This window comes from Rissa tridactyla, chromosome W (genome assembly GCF_028500815.1).
Source record: "Rissa tridactyla isolate bRisTri1 chromosome W, bRisTri1.patW.cur.20221130, whole genome shotgun sequence".
NCBI classification, from domain to species: Eukaryota; Metazoa; Chordata; class Aves; order Charadriiformes; family Laridae; genus Rissa; species Rissa tridactyla.
Window position 1 is genome coordinate 18,456,808 of NC_071496.1, and position 25,955 is coordinate 18,482,762.

Consider the following 25,955-nt stretch of genomic DNA (forward strand, 5'->3'; position numbering starts at 1 on the left):
AGCAGGAGACCCCAACAGCTCAGGGCCACCATTGGAGAAGCAAGAGATAGCTACTACCAGGCTCTCTTACTTGGTGCTTCCTGCCAAATTAGGGCAGGGGAGAGATTGCCAAACCCATTTCTTCTGTTAACTTGGGCTAAGAGGCATAAGAATGAAGAGCAACCTCAAATGCACCAGGGAAGCATGCATACAGATGGGCTCCACCAGACTGAGGAGTGCTCAGATAGCATGCAAGACATGAGGTTTATAGAGGCAGCACAAGCTACGCTTCACCAGTCCCACACAAAGGAATTGCCAGGGCCTGGCTAGAGTTTTGTGGGATTTTTATTATTTTTGTGGGATTTATTTTATACAGGCTAGCATTGTACTCTTTGCTAAAGATGCTGATTCTGCCACAAACTAGAACAGAAATTTCTCAGAAATTAAGTCGGTTCCCCTCCTTGTTAATTCTCTGACTGCCTCCCAACTGAACACTGGTCTGGATTGGTGTTTGCAGAAAAGATTCCCTGTACAAAGTCTGACATGCAGCTACACTGTTCTGACTGAGGAATGAAGAAGCCGAGAGTCATTGGATTTTTCCCCTGTACAATGTGGCCTGATGTGGAGTTTGGTCCAGAGGACAGTGAGTTAACCGTAGAGATCATCGTCATTGTCTTCACTGTACACGTTGCCCCCGCTGCCACCTCCTGTGCCTTGGCTCGGACCGGTACCGCCCTGGTTACCTGATGGGAACCTGCGTGCAGTGGTGCAGGAGGGGAGAGAAGAGATGCTGTTAAAAAGCCTCCTCACAGCTCAGCACAATCCCCTCCCTCCATGCCAACACCCTGGTGCCAAGTAGGACAGGCAGAAGAAATGGGATGAAGCCTTATGGCAGGTCACACAAAAGGCTTATACGGCTGCTGGATGTCACTGGTGTTAAAGGAAAAAAGGGTTGATGGACTTTAGCATTAACAGAGCAGCTACAACTGACCTGCAGCACAGCCTACGCCTGCCACATACTCATCTGGCTGCTGTATATGCTAGGGAGAATGGGAAAACATGGTGGAAAAGGAAATTTGTTACCCAGAATCCAACAGAAAGCTGCCTTGGTACTCTGTTCTGGAGCTGGCTGAGCCACACTGCCCTCCCCCCACTCCCCCACAGTTACCTGAAGCTGCCGAAGCCACGGCTCTGCTGTAGAGTCTGTGCAAACATCTCGTATTTCCTGATGTCGTTGTCACTGACAGAACGTCGAGCAAAGCGCATGGCCTCCTCAAAATGATCCCTGCGTATCTCGGGAACTGGGTCATCCTCCTCCACTTCCTGCAGCAGGACAGAGGGCCCAGGTGAGCTGTGTGCCCAAGCTCCGCGGCCCGACAGCCGCCCACAGCCTCCCTCTAGGCCAGGATGCTCCAATGCCCACCAAAGTAGGGGCTGTAGAGGGACACTGTGGCAGACTGAGTCAAGGCTGCAGCAGGGGCCTTCTGAGCAATGCTGACAATGAGGCACCCCAGGAGGGCCTCACCCTCCCACAAAAATGAGAACAAAGTACTCCAGCTCCATGCTCTGTGCTGAGAGCTCACTCATCTCCATCCAAGCATTATGGAGAGGAACATATCCTGCCTCACCCATGGGCAGAGGTGGGCTGCCAGTCTCATGAGCAGGAAAAGCTCAGAGTGCCCCACTCACCATGGCAGAAGGGTTGGTCTGCCTCTCACGTTCTCGCCTGATCTCACTCTCAATGGACTCACGAATGGCCAGTTTGCAGGCACGCTGGCAAATTTCTGTCAGGTCAGCCCCCGAAAAGCCATTGGTCATCTTAGCTAGGAAATCCAGGTCGACATCCTAGCAGGAAAAAAACCCAAAAAACAAACCAAGAGAGGCCTGTCCTTTACACCTTACACCCTCAGGTGACAAAGAGGTGTCTTTAGATCCCATGGTATCAAGGTGTTGCCTTAACTTTAGACAATTTTGAAAAGATGAGCTGTTAAGGTTCTTGTTTTTGGGAAAAAAGTTAACCACATACAAAGATAGGCCACACTCCCCACACACCCAGCAAGACCCCGTGAAGCAGCTATAAATCATAGAATGGTTAGGGTTGGAAGGGACCTTAAAAATCATCTAGTTCCAACCCCCCTGCTGTGGGCAGGGATCAGGTTGCTCAAAGCCCTGTCCAACCTGTCTTTGAACACTTCCAGGGATGGGGCATCCACAACTTCCCTGGGCAACCTGTTCCAGTGCCTCACCACCCTCACAGGAAAAAATTTCCTCCTAATATCCAATCTAAATCTCCCCTCTTTCAGTTTAAAACCGTTACCCCTAGTCCTATCACTACACTCCCTCATAAAGAGTCCCTCCCCACCTTTCCTATAGGCCCCCTTTAGGTACTGGAAGGACGCAATAAGGTCTCCTCAGAGCCTTCTCTTCTCCAGGCTGAACAACCCCAACTCTCTCAGCCTGTCTTCATAGGGGAGGTGCTCCATCCCCCTGATCATCTTCGTGGCCCTCCTCTGGGCCCATTCCAACAGGTCCATGTCCTTCTTATGTTGGGGGGCCCCAAAGCTGCACGCAGTACTCCAGGTGGGGTCTCACGAGAGCAGAATGCCTCTGCACTATTCATCCTCAAGAAGAGGCAGGTTGACTTGTGGATTTAGGATATCGATTTGCTCAGGTCTCAGCATTAGGAGTTAAATGAAATGCTGTTGGACTGGAAATGGAGATGGGGCACAGGTAGACCAAGACAACCAACCTCCTCCTCCTCCCCCTCAACTGAGGGAGTAGTACTGCAACCTCATTTGAAGCTTTCCTTCCCAACAGCACCTAAAAAGGTAAGCTTGGCACAAAATTTAACTATCAGTTGCATTATTGCCTGCTCCCCAGGCAAGGGACATAGCTCTTGCCTATCATAGAGTTCAGCAACAATTAACTGCAACAGATCCTCTTTAATTTCCATTTCCCACCCCTGTTTTCTACACTTACTTTTCTTTCAGAGTACAAGAATCTTTTCCATCTTGCCATAACAGGGTTTCCTGTTCCCGCACTGTGGGCGGAACTCCACTATGTGATAAAGGCTTGCTGTGCTTACACACTAACACCTAGCTTTGTTGATACCTCGTCTCAGATCTCAAGCCTCCCCCACCTCTTCATCTCCATCCTTCAGGGACTAAAGGTTTCCCAGTTCCGTACTGTGTGGAGCAGTCACCAGCCCTCTGCTCTGTCCACAGCTTGTGAGGAACACGTGCAGCACACAGCAAACCCAAGTCAGACACAGTCAGGGTGCAGATCCTACCTTGGCAACTGGTGATTTCCTCAGGTTGGCCTTAAGAATAGCAACCCGTGACTTCTCATCAGGCAGGGGAATGTAGATGAGTTGATCCAGGCGGCCGGGGCGCAAGATGGCTGGGTCAATGATGTCTGGCCTGTTGGTGGCACCGATGATGAAGACGTTTTTCTTGGTGGACATGCCATCCATCTCTGTCAGGATCTGGTTGATGACACGGTCTGCAGCACCACCACCATCTCCAATATTCCCACCTCGAGCCTTTGCAATGGAGTCCAGCTCATCAAAGAAGAGCACACAAGGGGCTGCTTGGCGGGCCTGCAAAAAGCAAATGGTAACAATTACTCCATGTTAATACCACCAGGCGAGGAGCATGCTGATTTCACATTAAGCCTACCCTACAATTAAAGCAGCTCAGAGGAGTACCAGAGCACTGCTGCCACAAGGAGAGCTTGGAGGAGCTGCTCCAGAACAGTCTCCTGCCACACAAACCCTCAATTAAATTATCCTGAACAAGCAGCTGTATTTCCCCAAAGCTAGGAGCATTGTGAACCAAGCAGAAGGGTGGTAACTCCAATGGTAACGCCTGGACCAGAACTCTCCCTGCAAGATCTGGGGATGTCAATTGGTTATTTAGGCACTCAAGTATCAGTGGGCAAGATATATCAAATGAAAGGGGGAAATCCAATCACTGTCTTCAGCTACCTAATGGGTAGTTATAGGGAAAGGGGAGCCAGATCCTTCTTCAAGATGTGCAGTGAAAGGATGAAAGACCACAGGCACAAACGGCTGCAAAGAAAATTTCAGTTAGAAATAAGGAAATAATAAAATAATTCTTCACAATGAGAGAGCTCAAACATTAGCACAAGACACAGAGAGGTCAGGGATTCTCTGTCCTTAGCACATGTTCAGAACAGGAGGCCCTGAGCAACCTGATTGAATTTCCAAGTTATCTCCCTGCTCTGGACAAACAGCTGGAACAGATGGCCTCTTATGTTCCCTCTCAACCTAACTTTTTCTCTCTCACTCTCCTTCCAACTTTGCTCTTTCAGCACCTTCCCTGACCACAGGAGTGAGGATTCCCAAAATAATCCAGAAGGATTATTCTCCACTGACAGGAGGTCACACTATCTATGGGGAAACTGGGCAGTAGGAGTGAGCTCCTTTCTAAACCATATATTTTGCAGGACAAGAATGGAATGGAATATTTCAGTTGGAAGGGATCATCTAGTCCAACTGCAGAAGAAGAACCCGTAGCATGTTTTGAAAATCTGTAGAAGGTGATGGCTAATGAGGTGTCAAAGTAAGCTTTCAGGGATGCAGAGAATATCTATGCCATCCTAATGCTAGCCTCACTGCTAAGACACTGGGGCATCCTGTAACAACAGATACAAATTGCAGCAGGAGAAAACCATTTAAATAGCTATGCTGCCAAAGAGGATTAATTCCCTAACATCAGGAAAGCAGCCTCTGCTCTCAGTCCAAGTGGGGAAAACACAAAACACACAAACAAGAACCAGGCCAGTATGACAGGTGCAGTGGAGACAGTGTTTTGGGGGTATCTCAGCACAAACATAGCACAAGGAGTAGAAGATACACTTACCTTGTCAAAGATTTCACGCACGTTAGCTTCAGACTCACCAAACCACATGGTGAGCAATTCTGGCCCCTTGATGGAAATGAAGTTTGCCTGGCATTCATTGGCAATGGCTTTGGCCAGCAGTGTTTTACCACAACCAGGTGGCCCGTAGAACAGAACTCCTTTTGATGGGGTCATGCCAAATTTGAGGAACTTGTCTGGGTGCTCCACAGGATACTGAAGGAGAACAAAACAAACAAACAAAAACCTCTTGCGATGAGCCAGAATAGGTCTGTACCTTCGAATCATAGAATGGTTTGAGTTGAAAGGGACCTTCAAAGATCATCTAGTCCAACCTCCCTGCTATGGGCAGGGACATCTTTCACTAGATCAGTTTTGTTTCTGCTCCTACCAGAAATACTACCTGAGATTTCTGGGGGGTTAAACACCTGCTCGGTGCCGCTGGAGTTTTTAAATGGGCACTGGTTTGAAAAGCACCACAGCTAAATTGTAAAGCTACCTTAAACAGTCTATTTCCACCTATGAACTAAGTACCAGTTCAGGTAGTTTTCCAGCATGCTTAACCCCAGCTCCACTCTGCCCTGCAGAAGCAAAAGGGAACAGTTCATTATCTAATCTATTTGCTCTGCTCTCCAGAGACAGGCAAGATGTCTGATGTGAGCATTTATCCTCCACAACAAGGTCAGAGATAGGCAATGATTTTAATGCCAGAAAATTAGACTGAAAAGTAGATTCTTTTATTCACAGACAGGCTGTTTCTACAGTGCCAACTGAAAGCAGGGACGTATCAAACCCAAACCACCCCAACACAGGCAGGCACAGAAGTTTCCACAGACCATTCATGACTTCATTCCAGCCTGTCCTTTCATAGATTCACAATTACTTCCCACCTGTCTCTATGTCAATGCTGATGGAAAGCCCTTCAGAGGCTCTCTGTATGAGAATCTTCATCCACTTTCTGGCATATAAAGCCACCACGTAACAGGATTCTCAGCAGTGGTCCCACTGCTGGTCTCCACTTAAGAGAAACAGAACTGCTGCTGTTTCTGCATGTAGCAAAACACCCACTCAAGATGTCACTGTAGACTCAGCTAAAGAAAGCCTGATGCTGCTTCCCATCATCTTACTCTCCCTAAGTTCACTAAGATGGAACAGCGTGGTATTTTCAGTCCATTACAAGAAAAATATCATAAAAACTCTGCATTTACCCTGTTCACAGCCCAAACAGGAATGTGAAGAGGTTCTGGATTTTATAATTATTTTTCAAGCTGACTAGGCAAAAATCTGTTGGAAACCCTTACCTGTACAAGTTCCTGGAGTTCTCTCTTTACATCTTCTAGACCACCAATATCTTCCCAGGTAACTTGTGGCACCTCCACCACAGTCTCTCGAAGAGCAGAAGGGTTGCTCTGGCTCAGAGCCCACTATTGTTAGAAGAAATAGCATTAAATGAATTCTAACACATTATGTTCACACATTTCAGATAAGCAATTAGACATTGCACCCAAAAGAAAGAGGGGCACTCCTGCATTACCCTGAAGTCATCCATGGTCACAGCCAGCGAGTTCATCACTTCAGCATCGATGGTTTCGTCTTCTAGGTCTATGAGATCCATCTTCTTTCTGATAGCCTGAAGAGCAGCTTCTGAGCAAAGAGCAGCCAAGTCAGCACCAACGTGGCCGTGGGTTTCGTTTGCCACCTGAAAGCAGAGCACTGACTATGACTCACAGGGATACAACCAAGCACTCTGCAAGGGCAATGCATGCTCTGGTCACTCACTCAGGTGCAACAAAACTCTGGAGGACAGGAACATCAGTGCTCTGCTGCAAATTCAAGACAAGCGCTATCACATATTTAACAGGCAAAGACCTGAGATCAAAGCTGCAACAGGAATTCAGATGGTGTGCAGAAAGATAACCCCAAGGACTGCAGTTCTTCATTCAGGACAGAGATTACAGTAACCATCCAGTATCACCACAATGTTCACCCAGCTCTGTGAGTGCTGTTTCAGGCTTGCTTTATTTTTAAAGAGAATGCCACGGCAAACAAACCCAGGAGGACAGTGGCAAGGCACTTCCAGACTGGACTGATGCACATTTGTTTCACTTAGCCATGCCATTCTTCACTAGTGAGTGAGGATTTTTGGTCACTGGTAGACCAGTTAGAAGGAAGCCCAGAGACCACACATTCGCCCAGTTTCATGCTGTCCTAAACGAGTGGAGACAAGCTTTCCTAATAGCATGCTACTCACCTGTTCCAGATCCACATCATCAGCCAGTTTCATATTTTTCGTGTGGATCTGCAGGATCTCCAGGCGCCCGGTAGCATCTGGGATACCGATATCTACCTCTCTGTCAAAACGACCTGAGGAGTACAAAACATATTTTGAGCTGCTGATTCTGCGAACTAAAGGAGCTGGAGTTGCTGCCTTCCTCTGACAGAGGAACATGATGACGAGCCACAAACACATACCATTTCAGAAAACACCAGAGCTTTGGGTTTCTCTGTAGCATCTATCAGCACAGTAGCAGAGTCAGATCAGAGGAAGAAAGGCTTTAGTCATTTAGGGAAAGTGAGACTACTGTATTAACTAGAGTTCAAGATTATATAAACACAGAGGATTTCTGTTTTTTATGAGCCTCATTTATAAGAAAATATGCTTCCCCTAACCAACACACCACAAGACATTTTTGTTTATTCCTACCTTCGTGTCCTCAGCATGGGAGTCCACAAATACTGAGAAATTTAATTTTTCAGAACTTTCATAGCAGTACTCAAGTGGTAAAAAGTGTGAACTGCCCCAATATCCAGGGAGGCAGGAAACCTATGTATTACTGCAGTATTAACTAAGGTATGTACACCTATCATTTTCCTCTAGCCATAGCTGTGCATTCAAACGCCTCACTACACATTTAAGAGGCTGTTTTTTCCTGCAAACTTGACTGGTTTGCTATTATAGACTTTACCAACTGGTCATACAACAGACATTTATTCTCACTGCAAAGTTTCAAAAACCTGAAACTCAGAAACTACCAGACTTCTCATCAATAAAAGGAAGAGAAATTGGACAATTCAGAGCCTTCTGAAACCTGAGGCATGAACAACCCCTTAAGTGTTTAGTCCTGAAATAGCCTCACCTAATTGATGAGATGAAAAAGCATGCTACCCTTTAATTATTTCGTTATTTCTACAAGTTCTAACCTAATAAAGCACAGAAAATTATACCAAAGGCTGGAAGCCTAGAAATGAAGTAGCTGGAGACAAGCCAATAGTTTATGTAACACACAGAAGATGTTTAATATTAATTTCTGCTCAATCTTTCCAAGGTCCCTGAAGCATAGCCCATAACAAAGTATCTGATACACACACACAAAAAAAAAAAAGGGCAATCAATCGTGGTTACCAAATCGCCTGAGTGCTGGGTCAATGCTGTTAGGTCTGTTGGTAGCTGCCATAACGATCACGTGTGCTCTCTGTTTCAGTCCATCCATAAGAGTCAACAGCTGAGACACTATGCGACGTTCCACCTCTCCATGTGTCTATGGAGAGAGAAAGTAATGATTAGACCAAAAGCTCTAAAACACAGCACAGGAGCTAGTACTGCACCAGAGCAGACAGATATAACAGACACAAGCTCTTAAGAAACATCATGAACTATATCAGATTCTTCTGATATCCAACTTCTGACATCCAACTGAATTCAAGCGTTAAATACTGCTTTACCCTGTAGTCAAATGCAGAGATTCACACCAGCTGCTACCGAAAAAGATGTACTCCTTTACCTTCTACAGGCTTTCTTTACCTTCTCTCTCTTAGGAGCAATGGCATCCAATTCATCAATGAAGATGATGGCAGGAGCATTCTTCTCTGCTTCTTCAAAGGCTTTCCTCAGGTTGCTCTCAGACTCACCAGCCAGCTTACTCATGATCTCAGGACCTGAAAACGTAACGGCACCATGGCACCCAGAAGAGAGGCAGCTAGCCCCAAGGCATGCAGCTGAATTTTTTAGTATAATGTTCACGTGGGAGTATCTATATTTCAAGCCAAAGCAGATACTATCAGCCAAGTTCGCTAAATCTTCAGCTGAACAGGCAAGAACAGCATGCAGAATTACTTTCTATTATTATTCTGGTGTTTTCAGTTTAACAGAATGGAGCACTAGATAATGAGCTACCTTTAGCTGCCTCTTTCCTTACCCTATTTCACACTTGGTGAGCTTCTCTGTAATGTGCCACTACACACAGTTAATGACAGTCCTAGCTTGCAAGAGAAGCAATCAAATTATATGGTGATGAATTATCAGGGTAGGGAAGTAAAAAGCTGTAAGATATTGAAGCTGTCTTTAGCTTGCATTACACAGGTATACATTTACCTCTGTAAGATCCTACAAGTTCAAAAAAAAAAAAAAACCAAAAACAAAACAACAAAAACCAACAACAAAAACAACCCACTGAAAAAACACCACCACCCCCAAAAAAAGCCAAAACCCCAAACCCATCTCCTCTCAAAGGATCCTATGAGTTAAAAAAAAAAACACCACAAAAAACAAAAAAAGGTGTAAGCACATCAATCCCAGAAGGAAGAACAGCATTCCCCTGTCCCCTGAGATCTCCTACAATGCTGAACACTAGTGCAGGCTCACAGATTTATTCTGTTTTTACAGATTTTTCTATCATGCTGATGGGAGTGGTAATGAAGAGAAAAGTATGCTTCTAAGAGATCCAAGAAAAAGAAACCTGACCCTCAGGAGTGCAAAGCTGCTAGCTGACTGAAGTACATCAGCTGCAGAGCCACTGGTGCAGGCAGGTACTAAGAGTGTTTCATTACAAGTAACTCACCAATTCATACCAGCTCCGTCTACAACACTGCCTGCAGCTCCAGGCTTGAGACCAGCAGACAGAGAATGCATCACTAATTCTGACAATGTTATTTTTATTACGCAATAGAAGTACAAGCGTCTAAAGAAACATCTGGCTCATTAGCATGCAGTGACACCTTCCACACACTTAGGAAGTATATGACAAGGGCGACATATGGTTAAAACCAGTCCATTTACATCTGATACCTTGAGATACAAAGCAAGTCACTTCCCTACTGCTGCTCACTGCTATGCTGTGCTATACACTCCTTTGCTTTCACCTTCATGGGTCTATAAGTGATTGAAATCAGAAAAGAAAAGCAGCACTCCTTAAGTACAAATGTTCAGTTACTCCAGCACTGACTGTAAAATGGGACAGAAAAACAGCGAGGAAAATTCAGAATCTGGTCCTTACTGGACATAAACCAGTATCCATCTCAACTGCTACAGGTGAAGAGTGATCAATAGGAGGTTCTGTCACTTGTAGTTAAGTCCCAAGGTACTCATTATAGCTTTCAGGACAGTTCCTCCCAATTAATGTTATGTGAAACAGAACAGGTCTTGTGCTTTACTTGAGGGGAAAAAAAAAAAGAAATCCACAGCAGAACAGCTTCTTTTCTGAATGGAACATGCTGGCAGCAACAGAAACAAGTGTCCTGCACCCATATACATAGAATAACCTCACCACTTCACTCCCAGCTCTACCCTCACCAACATAAACGAACACTCAGCCAGACTCCAAGTCCCTGCATCGCAAAGCTGTCTTTCCAACTAGCCTGCTACAAAACTATCAAGCTTAAGGGAAGTACACAGATGCTTCCACACGAATAGCCTCTAAGTGTCCCCAGAGGCACACTTCAAAGAGGTAAGGAAGGATGTCAGGGAGACAATGTGGCTCTATAAGCCCTATTAATACCATTCATTATCATGAGACAGATGAATAAGCACACAGCAGATCTGGGGCCAAAGCAGCCACAAAACTTACCATTGATCAGGAAGAAGAAAGCCCCTGTTTCATTGGCCACTGCTCGGGCAATTAGTGTTTTACCAGTGCCAGGAGGACCATACAGTAGGATCCCACGTGGAGGCTGAGGACAAAGGCAAGGGACTTAGGTGGTGAGCTAGTATCTGAATGCCTAAGTAGCTTCACAGCGAAGCTGTAAGCATTTGATAAAGCCAGTCCAAAATTGTGATGCAAACTCACGCAACAGCTGCCATCATAGCACTGCTATCAACACCCTTACTACTTTGGATGACACACAAACAAAAACCTTGCCAGTAACTGACAGTGCTGATTCAAAGCATCCATCTGCTTTGCAAGTTGCCAGTACTTTTGTACTTTTAATCTGTGTCCAAAACATGTAAGGAAATACTTTCCTAACACTAGCATTAAAAAAACCCAACCCAAATTACTTATTCCCCCTCCCAATACCTCATAAATCTCTGACATCAAGAGTCATCCGCAAGGGCAAGCCCACTCATCCACCTGGTACACATGGGGACTTACCTTCACCCCTATGGCCTTGAAGAGTGCAGGGTGTCGGAGGGGAAGTTCCACCATCTCTTTGATTTGAGCCAGCTGCTTCCGGCAGCCACCAATGTCATCATAGCCCACTTCATTCAACGACTCTTCTTCATCCTACCCGGAAGGAAATACATTAAACATCTGAGTGAAAACAACTGTTCAACAATCCCTCCCAGTCTACAGAACCCAGGAATCCAGGTTTTAGCTCATTGCCATTTCTTTGCTGTCTTGAGAACCTCACTTTCAAGTCTTCCTGGTGTCTTCTACAATTGTTTCTTAGTTCTCTTGCAGGAAAGTAACAGAAGATCAGTGAGGAGGATTGTAAACACACTCAACACCTGGGGTGTTGGAAAACACATATATCACACTAATCGTTGTTTAGTCTTATGTGCTTGACAAGTAGAACATCTGCATTTAGATAACATAGGCCTGTGATAGACTCAGGGGCACCTTATCGAACATACTTGAGATTCCCACCCTGCTGTCATAGAAGATCAAAGCACAGTGGAAAACTACACCTGCTTGAATCCCTGATACACAGGCAAGAACAGCAGGTTTGAAGTCTCTCTCTCTCTTGCAAGGACTCTCTCGCTAGCAAAAACTCTCTAACAAGGACTGAGTTCTGCAGTGCCTGCATTCCCACTTGCATGCCTCTGCCTGGGCGCTGCTTCAGAGATTCCCTGGTCCATGAGGTATCGAGATTAAATTTACTCTTTGCATTTCACCCATGGTTTTGTGGTTGTTCCTGCATCAGCTCACACATCTCTCTTCCCAGACATGCAAAGGGAAATACCTGCACATACCTAGACCTCACTGAAGCCCACCCTCTTGAATGACAGCCTCTGCTGCCAGGACCCCTACAGACTCTAGTGCAAAACAAGTTGTGTGACCCTCTGTGGCTAACAAAGATAACAATTGACAATGAAGCCCAGTATAAAATATACTTATTCCTTAAACTGTAAGTGATATTTCTAACTACTTGACATACCCTAGCTACCATACAGTTCTCTGACATAGTGTTTTCCTTTGGGATTGACTCAAAGTAACAGAGAATGTTAAGATCCAGATGTGCAGATAAGACCAACCATAACCAATTCTTTCAGTATAGCTCTACAGCATCCATTCATTTGGCTGTCCAAATCTCTACTGGCCTTAGCTATCTGTAACATTAGGCCACACTAAAATAATAAAATGACACAGCCTGGAATCTCAGAGGAGCTCAGTCCAAACACCCAAAAAAAGGGACTACTACTTCAAGCAGGTTGCCCTATCTAAGCGCTGAAGATCTCCAGGTCTGGAGATTCCTGCCCTCTCCAGGCCTTGCTCCAGGGTTGTGCCATTGCCTCTAGTCCTGTCCCTGGGTGCAGCTCTCTGAAGAGCCTGGTTATCCACCCCTTCCCATCAGGAAGTTGCCAGTAAGCCCGCCTCTTTTCCTTCCCTTCTCCATGCTGCATCAACCCACTCTCCCAGTTGCTCCTCATTCATTCTGATCTCCAGCTCCTTATCATTTTGGTGTCCTTGGATGAACTTGCTCCTATCTGTCTCTGCCGTGTCCTGAAGAGCCCAAACTGGACTCATCCAGTGCCCAGATATAATTTCACAGTGTCAAATAGTGATGAATTTTTCAGAAGGCAGCTAACTACAAACCAGCACTCACCCTGATTTGCAGGTAGTAAAAAGGCACTTACTTTATGAAGTATATACAACCACCTTAGCTCATTTCTCTGAGATTTCCTACTCTGTAACAATAAGGTGGCCAAGACCTGACAATCCACTCAAGCTGCCTCAAGCTTGGGATGCTCAAGGCTAGATACCTTAAGGGACTGGGGGGGGGGGAGGGAGGGGGAATCAACCATTTAGAAATTTCAAATTTCTCACTGAAAAGGCACTAATTGCTTTCTTTTCACATGGCATGAAATTTAGCAACATTGTAAGCCCTCCCTGCTATGGATCAAGGGAACTTTGGAATTAAAAGATGCATCTAAATCCAGCATGAGATATCTGGAAGCAGATGCAAAATCAGCTGCTGCCAAAGTATGGCATCTCATCAGCAAATCTAAGCATTGGTGCTATCTCAGCATCTGAGGAAGGATACTGGAAGCAAATTTCTCTGACTGCCTTCAGCAGGAGCTCACCTCCTGAAACCAGAGATTTTAATCATTACATTCAATACACAAAATGCCAAAACAGGAACTGCAAATACTACTGCTCTCAAGGACTGTCACTGAAACGGATTTTGGACAGAGGGGATTCAGTAGAACCGCATGGCGGGATTCTGCTCACCTCTCGTTTGATGGGCTCTCCTTCGCAATGGATCACTGTGTCCGGAGCCACTATGCAGTAAGGACTTGGATCTGTCTCCACCACTTTGAACTCCACTGCACGCATTCCTCCACGCACCAAGAAGATGTCACCTGTAAAACCCATTTCAGTAGCCTGATGCAAGAGATGTCTGCAAAACGTCAACCCTTGTACTACCAGCAGCCCCAGAGGGCAAGGAAGTGGGTTACACAGGCATACACTGCTGGTATGTTTAATACCACTCTGTATTTCAAACTCAAGAGCTGCATGTACTGTGACTACCCAAGCATCATTTAGATTTGTAGCAGTTGAAGTTCTCAAATTTCATCCAGAAACAAACAGCAAACAAAACTAGCAAACAGATACTCTGCCTACATACAAAACACAAAGGCAAGGAATCACATTTCTTTTCCATTCGGTTTCAATTTAACATTTCTAAAACAGGCAAAAAGCCACAACTTAATAAAAATTCATTTTGAAGTTATTATAACTAGTTGTTACTAGTTATAACTAATTGTCTCCAGAAGCAGAATAATATATAATACTGCACTATGACTCCTGGCTAAACTGGGCTACAGAAGCTGGATAACTTCAACTTGTGTTTATACTGTATTAGGACCTATTTGTTCCAGCAGAAGCGCTACCAGCACAACTCTAAAAGTATATTTGGTTTTTTATGTACTCTCCCAGTTATTAATTAAATTACTTTGAAAAAGTGAATTTAGTCAGGGTGCCAGCTAGTATATCCAACCAATTGATTAATATGCGGGCAACTCCCCAATCCCATCGAGTGGTAGCAACTCAGGAGAAAAATCTCATTAAATTGAGTTCTACCTCAGCCTTTTCTGATGGTCTCCCATCCCACGTAGCAAAACAATGCAGAACTATCAAGCTTCTCTGCCAGCTAGCAACAGATATCACCCTTTCTTCTGAAGACTGGGAAAAAAATTAAATCAGCACCAACAAAATCTCACCCTACAGATGTCAGTCTAATGCTTCATGGAGATCTGTGCAAGCTTCTAGAAATTCTCTTTATTCAGTCTCAGGACTAGCTCACACTCGCTGACATCAGGATTTCAATAACAGGTGCTATTACCTTTCCTGATGGGTCTGTATGCTTCCAGGAAGTACGGCTTGAGATAGACCTCAAACAGATTCCCCGTGATCCCTTCTACTGTGTCATCAATTGGCAGCACATGGATACGTTTGCCATATTTCACATCTGGACAAGGCTGGATGCTGCAAGAGAAGAAAACTCCAGTTAGCCATATGTGGGAAAGTAATGGAAGATCGGTGAGGAGGACTGTAAATATGCTCAAGTGACTCACACCTATATAGTGACACACACACCACACTCACACCTATATAGTGACACACACACATATATCACACTAATTGTTGTTTAGTCTTACGTGCTTGCAAGTAGAACATCTGCACTTAGATAACTTAAGTCTGCTATGGACTCAGGGTGCAGCTGCATCTATTCATTTACCAGGGGGTGAAAAAGATTTATTAAGCCCTATACCCATTCGTGATCAGATACGAGGAGATGCTCAGCTGCAAAATGTCAGAGGTCCTGATGGGCAAGACATTATCGCACCTGTGTTGTATCAGTGGTTGTGTACAGCAGTTTTAACAGCATATACAGAACTTGTTGAATTAGTGTCATCCCTCGGAAACTGGTGTGCAACCAAGAAAGGTATTAATTTGGTGCAGCAGATGGGGATGGCTCACGTGTTGGTTACAGGATGCAATCCGGACAGTGTAGCAGTGATGAGAAGTATCAAAATGCAGTTTTTGAGAGGAGCGCCTGCCTCACTAAACCCCTTGGTTATACCAGCAGCGACAAATGCTATGGGTACTGTAGGTGCCCTGGGAAATACCTTGAGGGAAACTGAGGCTGTGATTTCGGGACCATCTGTGTGGGTGGTCAATAAAGGAGAGCCGACGAAACAGAAAGCAGTTACAGCATGGGTGACAAGGAAACAAATGTGGAATGATTTTGTACAAGCTGTTATCCCACAATCAGAAAGAGATGGGATCACAACATCAGAAATGTTTCCCCGGTGGCAAAAGTTAGCATTTAGGCAAAAAAGCCGACCGCCCCCAGCCCCACCACCAACTCCGCGCCCCCCCTCCGCCCTGCCTGACACCTCAGTGCAAGATGTGACCCGGGAACAAAAGCAATATACTTTCCAAGTATTGCCTCAGGGATACACACACAGTCCCTCCATTTGCCACCTAATGATAGCAGCTGATGTAGCAGTACGGTCAGGTACCATTACTGTTTACTATTATATTGATGGTCTACTGATTATGGCAGAGTCACAACAAGAAAGTGAAGCAGCTGCTGAATTGCTGAAAGTGCATTTGCAGGACCGAGGCTGGGCAATTAATCCAAAGAAAATACAGGGCCCTAGTGCTACCGTACAATTTTGGGGAATAGTTTGGCACAGACAGATTATAGAGAAATACCAAATCAGGTATGTACCAATCACTGTAAAACAGTTACAGTCCTTTGTGGACTTTTAGGGTACTGGAGAGCTTTTATCCCACATTTAGTGATATTAACGTGCCTTCTGCAGAAATTAACTAGGAAGAAAGTTGTCTGGCAGGGGGCCAAGCAGCAACAAGAAGCCTTTGATGCCTGCAAAAATGCTTTGATTGAGCATGCACAATTATACACTCCTAAGCAAGGATATCCGTTCACGTTAGTAACGATTCCAGACGATATAGTCTTGGGATTGTGGCAGATGACTGGGATGAAAAATCAGAAAGAACCTGTAGGATTTTGGTCCAAGGCGTTACAAGGTTCCCCTATATATCATAACCCAACTTCTCCTCTTACTTTACATCCTTTGTTAATATCAGATGCTCAAGTTTTTGTATTTCAGGTATCTTCAACGAATACCTGTGCCTTATCTAGAGGAGATGGCATTGGAACGGTGTTATTAGTGTCACAAACCCAACATCAAATTGAAGTTCAATCTGAAAAAGCGGAAGCCATAGCTCTCCAATCTGTGTGGGCAATAAACCCACATGAGGTTACCAAACATGGAGTAATAATAGCTGAAGGAGTTGGAGCAATGCGTATGTATCACTGGAAGGAGATGTCACTGCTGTTTTCCTCCCCTATCACAGGTTGTCTCATTGTGCTTTGTAGTCTGGTACTACAAGCACGTGCCCTGAATACACCTCTGCAAAATCAACATGTAAATACTTGGATGTGGTTAGTCTCTACTGTACCTAACTCACCTGCCTTTTATATGAAGGGAAGGTCAACAGCTGCAGATCTTTAGACAATTTGTTTCAGTGGTGCATCAACCCCAGCAGCTGTATTATAGAATTATATTATGCTAAGTGATTTTTGATATTCATGTCTCTCATTGCTATCTTTTCTGAGTAGGTAGCGGCTGTATGCCAATGAATATTACAATATCAACTGACAGTGAACTATTTGCTCCCTTTACACCAGAAACACTGCTTCAACTTTGAAGGCATGTGTTGCCCCAACATAACTGATGAAACAGCCAGCATAAAGCACGACATTCAGCATTCTCTGGGACTTAATGCATCAAATGAAACAACCCACTGGTGGTGCCTGGCTGGCTGAGTGGTTTAATTCCCTGACAAGAGGAATGGGACACCTGATTCAAAGCAGTATTGCAGAAATACGTTTATTCCTTTTTCTAGATATATGTTTATTGCATGCCTTTGTAAATTACTCTGTGTTACACCCCACAAGCCTAAATGAACATCTCCAGCTTTGTCAACCCCAGCAGAAGTGGTCTCTTGAGCAAGGGGGTGGAATGTGGAAAAGTAACGGAAGATCAGCAAGGAGGATTGTAAATACACTCAAGGGACTCGCACCTGGGGTGCTGGGAAACACATATATCACACTAATTGTTGTTTAGTCTTATGTGCTTGCAAGTAGAACATCTGCACTTAGATAACTTAAGTCTGCTCTGGACTCAGGGACACCTTATCTAGCCGCTTGAGAATCCTGCCCTGCTGTCGAAGAAGATCAAAGCACAGTAGGAAAACTATACCTGCTTGAACCCTTGAAATACCGGCAGGAACAGGGAGTCTGTGCTCTCTTGCTAACAAGGACTCTCTCTCGCTCCGCAGTGCCTGCATTCCCTGCTTGCATGCCTCTGCCCAGGTGCTGCTTCGGAGATTCCCCGATCCATGAAGTATCAAGATTAAATTTGTTCTTTGCCTTTCATCCGTGGTTTTGTGGTTGTTACTGTGTCCTGCCTGCATCGGCTCACACACCATATCATCCTGGACTTATACCTGAGTCTGGAAAAGGCAGCTATGTCCCTTCCCAGGCCAGTAAAATGCCAGAAAGGACCCTCCAAAGCCCTGGTGAAACTTCACACCTGCACAAGAATGCTAACAAGGCAAAAATCATGCCCATCTGAGAGCTAGTCTTCACAACACATGCTTCCCTTCACTCCTCTCAGCCCTATCCAAAACTGCTGGGGAGTTTCATACTTTCTTCCTACCCCCTGCTCTTCCGTAACCCCCCTTGCCATCCCCAAGGCACATTCACAAGTTACTAATGCAGCCTAAAGACCTGCAAGAGTTGTGAATGAACTCTTGTTTCAACAAGGAGCTACTGCTGAAACAACTGTAAGGGAAAGGGAGCTGGGGAAAACTCTTTGTTCCTTCCTCACTCTCTCATAACTTACTACAGAGAAAAGAGCTCCTGTTGCTGATAACACTGATTCTGAGCAAAGGCTCTCACAGTACCAACCAGGGGTAGGCAGGTGTCTGTCAATTCCCCTTTGTGGAGACTGACATTTAGGTTAAAGTCCGAAGGCCCCTTTCCCCTTTTTAAATAAACATTTCAGCTATTATTTTACAGTGTAGGCCAACAGCCTACTGTAGCAACACCTCAGAGTATCAAGCTGCAGCAGAGAGGCAGAAAGCTCAAACTGGCTTTGCCAGCTAAGAAAAGCCTATGAGGAACTGCAGCTGAGCGCACGACTTTTCATACGCTACTTCATTCAAGACTCTTAATAGATTCTTTTACCACATGCTTTACAGAGAGGATATAGCAGAAGGGTAAAGGAAAAGACAGACTGCCACAGAAGGAAAACAGTTGATAGACTACAAGCAGGAAGCTATGAGCACATGAATCTGGATTTTGGCAGAAACCAGGCCACAGAAAGTAAAACAATAAGTACTTAAAGATCAGCAAGAGGTGTGAAAATTCTCTGACCCTTGCAACAAAGCTAAAACAAATGGTAACACATCTGGAAGGCTGAGAACCACTACATGACTCTCAGCAGAGAAGAGGAGAGTGCAAGCTGAACTGTCTCACTAGAAATTACTCCAACGGTAATCTCACATCAGGTTAAAGTAAGGATTCACCTTTATTTTAAATCCACAGACTGGCTCAAAGCACTGTTCTGTTCCAACTACAGTTGTGTTTAAAACTTGCATTTTCTAGTGGTAGAGAGATGGGTGGAACAGACTTGTTTCTCTCCTCTACAAAGTTCGTATGAAACACATTTTGCATTTTAAGATTATTCCAGACATCACCCCAGGAAGTCTAATGTCAGAAACCAGGCTCCAATTTTCTCAGAATATGCACGATATTCCAGATTAGGAAGATGCTCAGGAGGAAGAGCTGTCAGCCCTTACGTATTTAAGCCTGCAAATTAGCATTTTTATGTTTAAGAAATGCTCACACGTTTTTCCCCCCACTCCCATCATAGAATGTTTTATAACAAAACACTGAAATATAAAAAAAACCTTCGAGGATTTTTAATCTTGCTATTTGACTGCTTCATGTTTTTATTGCTCATTTCTAGCAAGTTTTAACTTCTGGTTGTCATATGGCAGCTCAGTGCTTGAGCTAACCATACTATGAGATCAATTACAATGTTGCTTACTGCTTAGACAAGAAAAACTTGTGAGTTCATCTGACAATGTAAATTTGGGAAAAAGACAGTGACAACAGCAGGGTAATTGAACTACTTAATTTAATGACAGGACCTGGGCTCATGAAGTTCCTGAAGAGACTTCAGGAATCTTCAGCATCACTTTTTAGTATTAATCTGAATATGCATACAGCCCAAAACACATGCAAAAGTAAACTGAGATCCCCAATATAAGACACACACTTGAAAACATTTCTGTGATCTCTGGAAGATGTAAGAATACTTCCTGCAGACCCTGTCTCCGCTACAGACTGAATCAATTCAGAGCCAGCGCACAAATTATTTAGGCAACTCAGGGGTACACAAGTTAGCAAACTAGTCCTCACCTGATCACATCACCCAGGCGCACTCTCAAATTGTTGCGAACAACCCTATTCATGCGAATCTTCTCATCTGAGCAGGTATCATCTGACAGAACAATGCAGACCGCTTCTCTCCTCTTCTTTCCTTTTAGCAGAACAGTGTCTCCTCTGAACAGTTGTAATTCATCCATTTTTGCCTGTAAACAATAACAGCATTAGAACAAACTTTTGACAAAACAAGAATTCAAGCATTTGAAGGAAAGTTACTTGACTTTGGAGAATTACATCTTGGAAGTGATATACTAGATCTACGAAGACAGAGGCTCCCACTACACCGGTCGAGCTAATCCTGAAGCCAGACTAAGGGCACAAGCTCAACTGAATCCTAAAACTTGAGAATCAAAATATATTTTATCATGGAAGAGTGTTAGAAAACAAGACAACCCACCTCCCTCACTTGTAACTGCTGCAGCTTCTGACATAAATACTTCGATTCACGTTGCAAAGTTACATTTCAAGTTAATAGACAGCAACAGCTTGCATATTACCAGATTAAATGCTTGGCTTTTATAGATGACGCACCTGGGACAGTGACACAACACTGTTGTCTTCATTGATGGCTTCATCAACAATTAACCTATTGGGCCTGTTCTTCTGCTTCAGAATAGCAGTTGATAAGTCATCTGCTTTAGAACTGGCAAAGAAAACAGAAGTTAATGAGTCCAAGTGATATTGCTCCCCCCCTTTCCAGCCACCTCCTTCTTTTGTTCTCCATTTTCTACAGGTTTCTTTGTTGTCTTGTCTTTTAGAAACTATACTATACTAAACTATATTCCTAGGCACCAGTTTCAGGAGTTCAAAGCAGAATGTTTTCTGTCACTAAATATAACTATATATATATAACTATAATATATAATAATATATATAATATAACTAAATATAACTTTACTAGCCTCAAATGGAAATAGCTATGAAGCTATCTATGAAAATAAATGATCGGTGAGATGTTGCTGACTGTACAATGTTTTGCCTAAAAGAATTAGTCGGACTCATCTGAAATCACATGTAACCACTGCCACCAAAACAAAAGTTCAAGTCTATTTGGTGTCAAATCCCAGATAAATAGGGGAATTAAAGGACAATGCTGCAGCTCCCCTGACAGGAAGAGTTGTAACTAATAGGCCTCAACAGGCTAAACTCTTAAAACTAGCAAGCCGTTAGAAATATTCAAGCGCTCATGAAAAATGGGGGTTTCTCTTTTTTTTTTTTTTTTTTTTTGAATATAAGCACCTTTCCATAATATCTTCACAGGAGTCACTGCAGCTCTAGCCCACTATGCCACAAGAAATATGACAGATAATTTGTTTGTCTTGACAAAATGGAACACATCAAACAGCAAGGAAATGAAGGAATAAAAGAAAGGCAGATTAAGTGATTTCCTTCAAAATCTAATCATGATTGACTTTATGAAAGAAATATGAACTTGAATCAACTGATTCCCGAGGAGCTCTTGGAAGTTGTACATTAGCCAGCAACAACAGCAGCAGACTGTTGTAACTTCCCTTGGTGGGCGTCTGACTATTGTCTCAAAGTAGTCCAGATGTGCCAGTGACTAAGGTCAGAACAGAAAACTTTGCACAGTTTGGTTTGATTCTCACCAAAAAGAAAAAATTAAATCTTCCTTTGTCCTAAGCAAGCAACAAGCACCAGCAGAGAGTAGGAAGCTTTGTGAACAACTGTGTTGGCTGTACGCTTTGGCTCCATTTCGCTGTTTTAAGGACAAAATAACCAGAAGAAATCAAACCTTGAGTAGAAGTGGCAGAGCAAGCAGCTACACAGCACGAACGCAGACTGTGGCAGCAGTGCATCTCTTGGCATGCTCACTGCATTTTTAGAAGTACATCAGAGAGAGGTGACATACCTACAGTGTGATGTTACCCGAGGTCCCCCCACCCCTCAAGACAGAGGTTTTTCCAAGACAGACTATGTGGTATCGGCTCCTTTCTCTGTCACATAAAAGGGGGAACAACACCAAGCAAGCCTATGCGGGCAGCCAGCTTGTTTCCTATGTTATCAGGGCTTATGTGAAGCTTGAAAACATGCTGGAAATGAGAGGCAACATTATTTTAAGTGAACAAAAGAAAGAGTTGTAAAACATGTCTTTCCAGGACTGCCAGCACTGGGAAAGTCACCTTTTTCCTCTCTTCATTAAAGAGTGCAAGAGGTAAGAAATCGACATCCATCCCTTTCAATAACCATGTGAGATGTTATAGATCCATTCTCTAAACCCAAAAAGAGACAAGAAATGCTGCTGGATACACCCAGGAAGGAGCTCATGAATTCCATCTTCAACCTAAAATGCAGTCTTGGTAAGTCCTAAAAGGTCTGGGATTTCCAGGAAAACTGAGTGTGCAATAAGAAAACTGAAACCGATACATCATCAGGCCACACAGGATCTTGTGGTTAAAATGGTGGATAGAAACAACAACCTACCCGTAAGGGCCTTACCTCAGCATTAGTTCCTGGACACTGGAAATTAATTTAGCAGGTAGATTTTAAAACTTGAGCTAAGGGACACCAGAAAGAAACAATTTAGCTTGTTCAAAGTGTGAATGTGAATCATATCCCTCTGCACAAGATGTGGATCCAAAGGGCTTTTGATAAGAAACTGCTGCCAGACTTTGGCTACATAAACTGTCACTGAAACTGAGTGGCTGTCCCTCAGGATGCAGAGATTGCTGTGCAGCCTAAAAAAGGGTCTGGGATATGAGATAAAAATAAATGGAAGAGGAATTGGGCAGCAAGTGGAAGCTTTTGGACCAAAACTTTCAATAAACCAAAAGCTGTATCAATCTGGAAAATAAGCTCAGATACCTGCTGACACACAACAGGGCTGAACAGTACAACAAAAGGTCCACTTAGTTCTGCTCAATGTGAGAAAAGAAGTTTTAGTACTGAACAACTGAATCTGCAGTTTCCTAAGAAGCGAGAGCTGGATCAACGTTGTCAGTACATTACTGCGCTTAAAGCAATTGAAAAGCTTAGAGACATTAAAAAAGGAAGAAAGGTCTCCAAGAAACAGCATGCAAACATCAAAACACGTGGGGTCAGCTTCAGTTATATGACCTGACAGTTCTGCAGACAAAGAAACAAAGGTGTTAAGAAATTATATGACAGCTACACGGGAGAGTGATGTTATTTCTCCTACAGACAAGAGTAAGGACTTTGACAGACAGACAGTATCCATCTTCCAGTAGCAGTTTAGAATACTATTATCACCATTAGCCCTCATTGCATCTCTCCTGAGGGTTCCTCATGCTGTAATTGAGATGACAGAACAAAATATGTCTGTGCACCTCAACCACGCTCAGACAATCCCCGACATCTGTGCATCAGGCAAGGAGAGCCTGAACTGAAAACACCAAGCAGGAAAGCCTAAGGCATGCGTTGGGGTTCTCTCCTGCCAACTTTCCTACACATGCTGGTAAAATTCAGCAAAGGGCAGGACAGACAGCTAACCTAGGTAATTTTTAAAGCTCCTCAATGAGTTTCCTGTCAGAGAGAGCCTGGTGCAAATCCTCTAGATCATCTCCCCTACTAACCCCTTTTGTCAGCTCACTCACACACTTTCCCTCTTGCACCTTTCTTTCACTAACTTAACAGAGGGATAAATTGAACACAAAATGTAGCTTTAGAGCTGTTTTGGAATTAAAAGGAAATTCAAAGCCTGCATCAAAAACCTGCCCCTAGACAGAGGCCAGAAGCAAGGACATAATAGCACAGCTAATGGCCAAAATTGCATATAAAGCACAAGACCAATAAAATTGAAGCAAATATGTACTAGCCCTAAAGATCAACCAGAATGGGTTCCCAGTTTCCATCCTTAGCCCCCTTTTCTCTCTCAGTAAAGCAGTCAAATAGCCCCATTTGACACAGGGAAGAGGCGGGGAGAGATATTTTACAACTTACATCACTTCATCATTTTTCTCTGTGTCAGAGCTCCCCTTGTTCGGCATGTGATAATGCCCAGAGGCTATGCATTGTGGTGGACAGTATGAAGAGTGAGAGCCGAAAGTAATCACCGATTCTTCTGAAAATGACTACCAATCTCTGAAGCTCCACATAAAGTAGGGAACTAAGTTGTTCCTGCAAGTCTGTGCTAAATATACAATGAAAAGTCACCAACTCAAAATGATTCCAGCTTGAGTAACAAAAGTGAAAACAGTCATGCCTTCTGTATACTGGTATGCCTTCTTATCAATACCCTCATGAACTCACTTCCTAGATAAAACCTGTCAGCGGTTTCTTACTACCCTGAACATCTATGTTACAGACTGAACTACTTTCCTCAGGTAAGTATTAAAAAAAAAAAAACAAACCATAAAACATTTTATCCATTGAAGCAAATGAGTGAAATATCTGATGATTGCAGCCACTTACTGGAACAGCACATGACAATCAAGCAGTGAGTTCATACCCACACTCAAGATGCCAAGTTCTCAAATACTGTTTCAGACAGGTACGCACATGAAAACAAGAATCTCTTCAGAAACCACACTCCATTAGCTCTTGCAATGCTACTCCCTGTGCTAAAGCTCAATTCAGCAAGGTGGCTGCCAACAGCATTGACCCAAAAATTGCAACTAAAAAGTAACTGTTTTCCAGTTGCAGAGTAACTTTTGTTGATTCCTATGTAGTGAGAACAACTTTGCAAAAGTAGAATTTTATTTTTAAAGACACTGTTCACTTTGCTCAAGCTCAAAATATGCCTTTGAGACCATCACTTCCATCACAAGCTCTACCAGACACTAAATTCTTGGCACACCTTGCTGAAACTGACTTAGTAGGACCAAGTAGGTCTAAATTGCAGGAGTTGCAAAAGAAAAGGAGAAGATAAACCACAGGCACTAAAGGGACTGAAAGTGCCTCTGGCGAGGCCAACAATTCACTTAAAGTATTCTTGAATTGGGGAAATTATCTTTAGGTTCTATTTTTACTCCTCTCAAGAGGCAATTAAGTGGCTTGCACATGTGGGCTGGGAGCTGAGAGACCAGTATTACGCAACTCATTTTTGAGGAGCACAAAAGATGACCCTCAGCCTGGAACTGAAAACAGAGTGAGGCAAGACACAGGAGACGAAAATATAGCCGATTGCCTCAGCTGCCACAGAGGCCAGCCCGGCACAACATATCTGCCTCTTCTAATGCCAAGTCACTTCTAGCCCCGACCCGAGGGCCGCTGCGGGCCTGCGGGGAGGAGACCGAGACACGCCTCTCCCCCCTTGCTGCCCCGCCAGCCTCCACCGCTTTCCCCGGCGCTCCGGGGTCTGGAAGACAAAGCCCTCCCTGGCTGAGGCCTAGCCCAGGCCGGACGGCCCCGGGAGGGGGCACGGCCAAAGCCCAATGGAGGCCCGACCTGACCAGGCCTCGGTTCCTCCATGACTCGACACTTCCTGGGGAAACCTGGCCGGGAAGTTGAGGGGCGGCGGCGCGCGGGGCCCCTCTCCGGGCACGCACGGAGTGGCCCATCCCCCTCCTGGCCCCACCCCAACCTCCTCACAGACTGCATGACACAGCATGATCGGAGGTCGGTTCGGGCCAGCCGCCGGGCCCGGCCCAGGCAGCGCCGCGCCGCGCGGAGGTGAGGTAAGGAGAGGCAGGCCGAGCTAGGCCCAGCACCACCTCAGCAGGGCCTAGGCCGCGGCCAGCTGGGGGGCGGCCCACACTTACTCGGATCCTGAGGCCATGGCGCTAGGGGGGAAAGGGGCGAGGGGAGGCGGCCAGCGGCGGCTCCTCAGGGCAGGCGACGGCGGGTCTCGGGTAGGCTCGCAGCGGTGGCGACAGATCAAGGCGCTTTACGCTGACTGAACCTCAGAACCGACTCATCGGAAGGGGAAGCTCCGCCCTGCGCTGCCTCACCTGCCTGGCAACAGCGTGCGCTGACCAATCGGAAATTCAGCCCGGCCAGCGCCTCAGCCAATCGGGGAGGCAGAAGCGAGGGGACGAGAAAAAAAAAGAACGAGCGCCCTTCCTCCTCCCCCCCCGCCCCTCTCCTTTCCCTTCCCAATCGTCATGAGCCAAGTGCAACACCCGTCAGCCAATCGCAGCGCCGCTCCTGCCGTGGCTGTTCTACGGGGCAACACGGATCGCGCAGACAATG

General features: G+C 44.7%; 1 protein-coding gene across 1 annotated transcript; it reads right to left on the reverse strand.

Annotated features, from left to right (window-relative positions):
• Positions 1-306: 306 nt before the first annotated feature.
• On the reverse strand, positions 307-25,718 carry LOC128902044 (transitional endoplasmic reticulum ATPase-like). Its single transcript, XM_054184369.1, has 17 exons — positions 25,526-25,718; positions 20,379-20,490; positions 19,821-19,993; positions 14,640-14,782; positions 13,526-13,656; positions 11,225-11,356; positions 10,703-10,805; positions 8,662-8,795; positions 8,263-8,398; positions 7,111-7,223; positions 6,394-6,558; positions 6,161-6,283; positions 4,863-5,075; positions 3,269-3,577; positions 1,669-1,824; positions 1,148-1,302; positions 307-733 (listed from the first exon to the last, which is right to left on the reverse strand). Exons 1-17 carry the CDS (start codon positions 25,540-25,542, stop codon positions 628-630), a joined length of 2,421 nt encoding a protein of 806 aa, XP_054040344.1. The 5' UTR covers positions 25,543-25,718; the 3' UTR covers positions 307-627.
• Positions 25,719-25,955: the final 237 nt, after the last annotated feature.

Excerpts from the sequence above, each read along its gene's own strand:
- LOC128902044 (XM_054184369.1), bottom strand. Across the intron at positions 11,357-13,525 it reads GAGAGCCCATCAAACGAGAG|GATGAAGAAGAGTCGTTGAA; the intron begins GTGAGCAGAATC and ends CCTTCCGGGTAG. Across the intron at positions 8,399-8,661 it reads TTGCTCCTAAGAGAGAGAAG|ACACATGGAGAGGTGGAACG; the intron begins GTAAAGAAAGCC and ends CTCTCTCCATAG.